Here is a 9,170-nt window from a genome sequence, read left to right as displayed (position 1 = left end):
TGTGGAGGATGACATGAACTTGCCTGGAGGATAGTATTCCCCAGAGTGGGTTTTCTAAAAGTCCTAGATACTACTCTCATGTTCTCAATGTCACCTTCAAGTGTCACATCCAAGAAGTCAGTTCTTACAGGAACATACCCTCTAATAATTTTCATTATCATTCAAGAAAGCAAGAAAAAGACTAAAACTTGTTTCATCAAAAGACTCATCAATGATCAATATCAGATCATCGATTAATCTCCTATAGAAAAAGATGTTATCTGTATAGTTCCTATAGTCATTATTATAGATATATTTCAACTCTAAGTAGCCCACGAACAAATAAGCAAAGCATTACACAAAAACACATAACATTTTTAGTCTGTACCTGGATATTAAAGGTACTTTTGGTGTCCCCAAGCATTTAAACTTGTAGACAAATTTGAAGTCCTTTTGTGTGCCACACTTTGACAAGAAAAGAAAAATCATTTAATTTACTTTCTTGTAAAATATATTTCAAACTATTGTAAAGTAATTTTGAAACAGTAAACATGCATTTTATATACAACATAAAAGTAATAACAATTATTTGCAGGACAATACAATTAATGAAAAGAGTTTCTGTCCCATTCAAAGACAAATAGCGCCGTCACAGGCTCCATAGCAAAAGGAAGCAAAGGTGACACTGCAATGCTCCTAGGTAAGAATAATTGCACTCTTGCATTTGCTCTCTAATTTGCGCCTGCCTGCTCCTGTTTGTAAGACACCACTATGTATTTCATGCTTTCTCATCCGCTCTCTTTTGCTTGTGTTTCATAAATTGCTGTTACTCTCAGCATCTAACACAAAGGTAGTTGTTATGAGCTGTAGTTTCAGTTGCATCTATGGTGGAGACTGTTCTATAGTCCCATATTTGATATAGTAAACCCCTTAAAAGGACATGGAACACAATAATTCAAATAGTGTATACTTTCCAATTCACTTCTATTATGCAAATTGCCTCATTTTCTTGATATCCTTTGTAGACTCAGGAGCATTAATGCACTTCTTGGAGCTAGCTTCTGATTAGTAGCTACACATACAGTATATGCCTTTTGTAATTGGTTCAGTTAGTGCCCAACAGGGCATTGAAAAAATAATTAAAGTGTAAAGTTGTTTAAAATTGTATGATCTATCTGAATTATAGCAGAAACATTTAGGGTTTCATGTCCCTTTAAATGAGAGCTAGGGAATTACTCTTGGTTGCCCCTACAGTGCCATGAATGTCAGAAAGACCATGACAGGCTCCTTCCTTTAGAAATAGGGTGCAGCCTTTTCATTACGCCCACTACAGAAAAAATAAGAGATTGTTAATGATTAGTATTACAATACATGCATGGCCTCACTGCTTTTTGGTGGCAGCTAGCTCGGAAAAGGGTGAAACCATATTTTTAAAGCAAGTAGCCTATCATAAACTCCTGCACGCATTGTGTAGACACCGGATGGCGAGAACATTGAAGAGGGAACATGTAAGTTACTGCCACTACCTACAAACAAATCTCTTTTTCACCAAGGTATTAATACAATTTTTAAATAATTAAGATATGTTGTCTTCAGCAATTGATATATTAAAACCACAGCTTTAGTGCAAAGGATGTTTAATCATTCAAATATATGTGTGGTTGGTAGTGTTTCCTAGATATCAAAAAGCAGTGACACTGTGCGTGCATGTTAATACTGTCCATAAGAATTCACGTCTTTCTGGTAGTGGCAATCTTAAAAACCCCGTAGCTTTTGGTATCCACAAGCATTTAAATTTGGTAGAAAAATAGAAAAGAAAGTAACATTGCAAATTTTAAATCCTTTTGAGTGCCGCATTTTGATTAAAAAAAATAATTTACTTTCTTGTAAAATATATTTCAAACTATTGTAAAGTATTTTGAAACAGTAAACATGTATTTTATATATAACATAAAAGTAATGATACCAATTATATGCAGTGTGTTGTTTTTTTTTTTACATATTTTCAGGGTTTTTTAAATATAAAAAAATGTATCACTGCGTGGGTCATTTAATCATCTTATCAATAACATATATATATATATATATATATATATATATATATATATATAAACATAAGTCAGTGAAAAATGTATCACTGCATGGGTCATATAATCATCTTACCAATAACATATATATATATATATATATATATATAAAACATAAGTCAGTAAATATGAAGTAATATAAACATGTTGTTGTGCAAGGCAATAATTTAGTCACAGCATTTAACATGCAATGATACCCATAGCATCACATTGACATGGCAAACACGGCAAACATGTCCGCGTAGCTAATTATATGATGCTACATGATACATTTATTCACCAACTTTCACATGTTTTTCCATAGTTTAAGTTAATCAAATAATACTTTGAATCCACAATAAAAAACAAACTCTTACAAATTTTGTCTATGCCACAAATATGGCATAGGCTTCACAAATGCATTTTACACAAGTTAGACCCTTGCTAGTTTCATAATGATAAAGGTTACTTTCTTAAATGATTTGTCTTTATGAAACTTTATGGAAAATGTCTCTCCTCCACCACAATTTTTTCAAGGATGTTTTGACTTCTTCATTTCTCAAGGTGTAGATGATGGGGTTAAGCATAGGTGCTATGACTGTGTAGAATACTATAATTACTTTATCAGCTGAGAATGTGGTGGAGGGCCTCATATAGATGAAAACACAAGGCCCAAAGAAAAAAGTCACCACAGTTAGATGAGAGGCACAAGTGGAAAATGCTTTACTTCTGCCTTCAACTGTTTTAATTTTGAAGATTGTAGAGGCAATGCCAATATAAGAAATCAAGACACACAGAAAGCAGCCCAGTGATACAAATCCACTATTGCCGACTATCATGGCATCAATCATGGTGGTGTCAGTGCATGCCAGTCTGATTAGTGGTGGGATGTCACAAAAGAAACTGTTAATTTCATTAGGTCCACAGAATGGCAAACCTAATGTTAAAGTTGTCTGTATGTTGGAGTGGACAAAGCCAATAGCCCATGTGGCCACCATCATCCAAAAACAGGCCTTTCTGCTCATGATTGTGGAATAGTGCAATGGTTTGCAGATGGCCACATAACGATCATAAGCCATGGCCGTGAAAAGGAAGCATTCAGCACAAGCAAAGAAATGGAAGAAATAGAGTTGAGTGATGCACCCATTGAATGATATGGCTTTTCGTTCAGATATAAAGTCTACCAACATTTTGGGCACGGTTACAGATGAGTAGCAGAGATCAATGAAGGAAAGCTTTCCCAGGAAAAAATACATCGGAGAATGGAGGCGAGGATCAGCTTTTACAGTCAGCATGATGATAATGTTTCCACTTATCAACAAAAAATAGAGAAAGAGAAAAATGAAAAATACCAGGTGTTGAACACTTGTGGGGAATGTAAAACCCACAAAAATAAATTCTGTCACTTTTATAAAACTAGAATTCTCCATTGAAGAACAGATCAAAACAGACATATGGGAGAGCTCCTTGACATCATGCATTTTCAGGTGACAACATGGACCTCAGATTCAATTAAACCAGATTAAGATTGTCCTAGAAAATTAGAAAGAGCTTTTAAGCAAAAACATTTTTTCCATATCAGAAATTGCTTCCTGTGTATACTCGGCACTAGCGGTGGCTGGTGATTTTCCTATTAAGATTTTTAATGCATAACGATAATATTAATTACATTAAAAGTCAGGATATAACTATTATAAATGTGTAACTAACTTTTACTACATAATTATACACTATTTAAGAAGTTCTATACTTGATTTTATAATATTATAGCTGCACAAGAATAATTAATAGAAGGAAGAGTCTCAGAAGGTGTTCTATTAAAAACTAGGAGGGGAAACAAGAGATAAAGGTAAAGAGAAGTACAAAGGAAAATATTAGCCAAATGTACATATGAGAACAACTATTAAATGCAAGTAAAGAGTTTAATAAATCAGTTCCTAAAAATCTCATAAATATGTTCCGAAAGGGTAAGAAATAGAGTGCCATGTAACTTTATTTATTAAGTCAACATGTGAGGAAAAAGAGGAATAGTTAAGAAAAATACATCAATAATTAAATTACCAAAATGTAGCATCTTATATGTAAAATAAACAAATAAATAAATAATGATATCTTATTTAAATTGATATGATAGTAATTATTTTCATTAAATTATCTTCCAGATCTTTATTTTAATATAAAAAGTAGAACAACACTACTGAATAAAGCCGGTGCGCGTGTTGACCAGGGACACTGCCAAGTCCCCACAGATATCTTCACAATACGTCTATAATAAAGAGGTTATAAGCTTAATCAGTGCTGTGGACATTCGTATTGTGAAGACCTTTATTTTAAAGTGGCAACTCTTGAATTTTAATTTGGTGAGGCAACTCTGTTCCAGCCCAACTATTTCCCCTCAACACATACTTGATGTATTGGCCCATACAAAGTAATGTGGGGTTATAATCTATAAATTCAGTATTAGAATAGTGTTACTTTTAGTTAGTAAGAATCAGACCGTAATGAGTTACGTCTTATTAAAGGATATACAGTACATATACATAGATATATAGAGAAGCTGTCCATGCCAATCCAAGCAATAGGGAAATGTTTAGTTTATAGAAAATTCAGCAAAACTAATATTAACTTTATAGTATGTCATTATATAGTATATAGTTCTATGGGATCAATTTATGTAAGTGTGAGCGGACATTATATGATGTAGCGTATCATGTAACATCCATAAATGCTTGTGAGCTGCTGGTGCAATGCCACCCCCCTGCAATCAACCGGAAACATGGAGCTTGATAAATTGACCCCTAAGTATGTGTAGAATTAAAATATAATTAACTATACATCATGGAGATTTGTGAAAGACACATGTAAAAAAAAGGGTAGATCTTTTTAGTTATGATACAGAACAAGCTGATTGGTTTGGGATGAATATACATACTGTAAGAAATTAGCTAAGAATTGTTACTGGATACTTCCTGAGGTAATATTTAGTTTATATTTATTTGTATTTATGATTAATAAATAAATTTGTGTTAAATAATATTTGACAGCTATTGGTATGATTTAGTCTGTTAAATTACCCAGATTAAATGTTGTCCAAGGTTACAAGATAATTGGGACATAAGATACCTGTAATTAAAGGAAATAATTCACTAACAGCTCTCTCCTCTCTCTTCATTTTGAGCGACATCATACCACCTGTTACTTGTCAATCACAAAGTGACAATCCCTAGACTGAGGAATTAGATAACAGGTACAACAACTGCAATACTTGGGATCTAAACAAATTAATTTGTGATCCATAATACCTCTGTGACCTCTGAACTGTTGTTTTGGCTTCTTTGAGAGATACTATGTCACTCTATTACATACCTTTAGGTCCATGTTTACCTACACAAATTCACACAGTCTCTTTATGCTTGAAGGAACATTAACTCAAAGTCAAATCCCCCATTTAGGCCTACATTACAAGTAGAGCGCAAAAATGTTAGTGCTATTGTGAGTTAATATCAACCAAGTGCAATCCATACCTCATATAACAGTTAATATCTGTTGATGGATAGTCTAGTACACGATAGCATGTTGGATAGCACAAGTTCAATAATTGCCTCACATAACAGATATGTATAATGGCCCACAGTAAAACCTGAATGCTAAGGCGATGGAGCTCCAAAAAAGGAGCTCATGCTGTGGCATTTCTCAGTGAGTTGTGCTAAATAATTTTAATGAAACTTAAGCATAAAATACACACATACACACGCTTACACATGCGCCTTTAACTACTACCCAGTAAAGCCCCATGTCATATATTATATCTCTGGTAAGATTACAGCAGGGCGAAGGAGAGGGAAAGGCCCACACCAGGATTCTGGGTTACATACTCAGATTGGAAGGTCCCACTATTCACCGCCTTCTTTGAACTGAGAACTCTGCTTCTTGTTCCCCGATTCCTAGGTCCGTGTGATCCGTTATTTGCGCAAGAAGGTTTTAGGACCTTCCGATCTGAGTATACAACCCAGAATCCTGTTGTGGGCCTTTCCCTCTTCTTCACCCTGCTGTAATCTTACCTCATAGGATTGAGGTTACTTCTCATAAGTAGGAATTCCACCTGTTGATTTCCACAGCAATTTGTTACCATTCAGAAACAACCTACAGTGGGGCAAAAAAAGTATTTAGTCAGCCACCAATTGTGCAAGTTCTCCCACTTAAGAAGATGAGAGAGGCCCGTAATTTTCATCATAGGTATACCTCAACTATGAGAGACAAAATGTGGAAACAAATCCAGAAAATCACATTGTCTGATTTGGAAAGAATGTATTTGCATATTATGGTGGAAAATAAGTATTTGGTCACCTACAAACAAGCAAGATTTCTGGCTCTCACAGACCTGTATCTTCTTCTTTAAGAAGCTCCTCTGTCCTCCACTCATTACCTGTATTAATGGCACCTGTTTGAACTTGTTATCCGTATAAAAGACACCTGTCCACAACCTCAAACAGTCACACTCCAAACTCCACTATGGTGAAGACCAAAAAGCTGTCGAAGGACACCAGAAACAAAATTGTAGACCTGCACCAGGCTGGGAAGACTGAATCTGCAAGCAGCTTGGAGTGAAGAAATCAACTGTGGGAGCAATAATTAGATAATGGAAGACATACAAGACCACTGATAATCTCCCTTGATCTTGGGCTCCACGCAAGATCTCACCCCGTGGGGTCAAAATGATCACAAGAACGGTAAGCAAACATCCCTAAACCACACGGGGGGACCTAGTGAATGACCTGCAGAGAGCTGGGACCAACGTAACAAAGGCTACCATCAGTAACACACTACGCTGCCAGGGACTCAGATCCTGCAGTGCCAGACGTGTCCCCCTGCTTAAGCCAGTACATGTCCGGACCCATCTGAAGTATGCTAGAGAGCATTTGGATGATCCAGAAGTGGATTGGGAGAATGTCATATGGTCAGATGAAACCAAAGTAGAACTGTTTGGTAGAAACACAACTTGTCGTGTTTGGAGGAGAGAGAATGCTGAGTTGCAACCAAAGAACACCATACCAACTGTGAAGCATGGGGGTGGCAACATCATGCTTTGGGGCTGTTTCTCTGCAAAGGGAACAGGACGACTGATCCGTGTACATGAAAGAATGAATGGGGCCATGTATCGTGAGATTGAGTGCAAACCTCTTTCCATCAGCAAGGGCATTGAAGATGAAACATGGCTGGGTCATTCAGCATGACAATGATCCCAAACACACCACCCAGGCAACGAAGGAGTGGCTTTGTAAGAAGCATTTCAAGGTCCTGGAGTGGCCTAGCCAGTCTCCAGATCTCAACCCCATAGAAAACCTTTGGAGGGAGTAGAAAGTCTGTGTTGCCCAGCGACAGCCCCAAAACATCACTACTCTAGAGGAGATCTGCATGCAGGAATAGGCCAACATACCAGCAACAGTGTGTGATAACCTTGTGAAGACTTACAGAAAACGTTTGACCTCTGTCATTGCCAACAAAGGATATATAACAAAATATTGAGATGAACTTTTGATATTGACCAAATACTTATTTTCCACCATAATTTGCAAATACATTTTTCCAAATCAGGCAATGTGATTGTCTAGATTTGTTTCCACATTTTGTCTCTCATAGTTGAGGTATACCTATGATGAAAATTACAGGCCTCTCTCATCTTCTTAAGTGGAAGAACTTGCACAATTGGTGACTGACTCAATACTTTTTTGCGCCACTGTGTGTGTTTTTTAACAGTATGAAAGCCATACAGCTGAACTTTTAGATACATTGTTCTGTTTATTACCTTCTGATTTGGAGATTTTATAACCATTTTTATTACTTTTATTTTATATTTTTTTACAAGCCTTTTGCGCAGGATACACTTCTTTTGTTTTATATATATATTGCTTTTAAACATTACTGTTAATCTGCTGGTGAGTGCCAGGTTTTCTTTGTGTTGTGTTGATGGGAACTTTGCAGCTGTCTGTCAGTGTTCAGGGCTGTGGAGTTTGCTGTGGCTTAGGATGTGTACTCAGTCCAGTCTGTGAGTGCGGTCCATTCCTGTGTTTTATATATATATATATATATATATATATATATTTACAGTATATATATATATATATATATATATATATATATATACAGTATATATATATATATATATATATGTATACAAGGGGATAACAGCGCTAAAAAATCCTTATGTCTATAGAACAATAGTACAATAGTTAAATTGTTATATATGTTATTGCAATACTAGTCCGTATTTATATATGGAGAGTCAATATTCTCATTAATATAAAGAGTATCACAAAAAATCCAATAGGTTGTCTTTAGTAAAATGAATCCCCTTACCAGAATTTACCTCAATCATATGAGGTAAGTTGCCGCACTGGAGGGGGTACTCAGTTAATGTAGATGGATCTCGGATACCAGTGTATGCTGCTGTAGTCTCATCCACCTCTTGGAGTATGTAGGGGGGTTTATCCAATGATTTCCTCCCAGGTTCCAGCTACATTTTCAACAGAGCAAAACTGAGAGCTTCTAAGTATATCGACCTGTGAGTACATATCAATACTACATACTCCAAGAGGTGGCTGGCATATCTCTATATATAACCTGGGAGGAAATCATTGGATAAACCCCCCTACATACTCCAAGAGGTGGATGAGACTACAGCAGCATACACTGATATCCGAGACCCATCTACATTAACTGAGTACCCACTCCAGTGCAGCAACTTACCTCATGCGATTGAGGTAAATTCTGGTAAGGGGATTTATTTTACTAAAGACAACCTATTGGATTTTTTGTGATACTCTCCATATTAATGAGAATATTGACTCTCCATATATAAATACGGACTAGTATTGTAATAACATATATAACAATTTAACTATTGTACTATTGTTCTATAGACATAAGGATTTGTTAGCGCTGTTATCCCCTTGTATACTTGTTTTAACCCTTACATCACAGGGGGTATCCCCTTGATGCATTTGTTCTTAACAGCTGCCATTTATTTCCTTACATCTGACCAGCGCAAATCTGAGTACCGCTTGTTTGCAGGGGTTCCTGTACTGCCACATTCTACTTGTATACTCCATATATATATATATATAT

General features: G+C 35.9%; 1 protein-coding gene across 1 annotated transcript; it reads right to left on the bottom strand.

Moving 5' to 3' along the window:
• Positions 1–2,533: 2,533 nt before the first annotated feature.
• Positions 2,534–8,421, bottom strand: LOC128647119 (olfactory receptor 1509-like). Its single transcript, XM_053699937.1, has 2 exons — positions 8,403–8,421; positions 2,534–3,450 (listed from the first exon to the last, which is right to left on the bottom strand). The coding sequence occupies exons 1-2, from the start codon at positions 8,419–8,421 to the stop codon at positions 2,534–2,536; spliced, it is 936 nt and encodes a 311-aa protein (XP_053555912.1).
• Between the last annotated feature and the right edge of the window lie 749 nt (positions 8,422–9,170).

The sequence above is a fragment of the Bombina bombina genome, chromosome 2, assembly GCF_027579735.1.
Source record: "Bombina bombina isolate aBomBom1 chromosome 2, aBomBom1.pri, whole genome shotgun sequence".
Classification (NCBI taxonomy): domain Eukaryota; kingdom Metazoa; phylum Chordata; class Amphibia; order Anura; family Bombinatoridae; genus Bombina; species Bombina bombina.
This window is presented reverse-complemented; position numbering and strand designations above follow the sequence as displayed.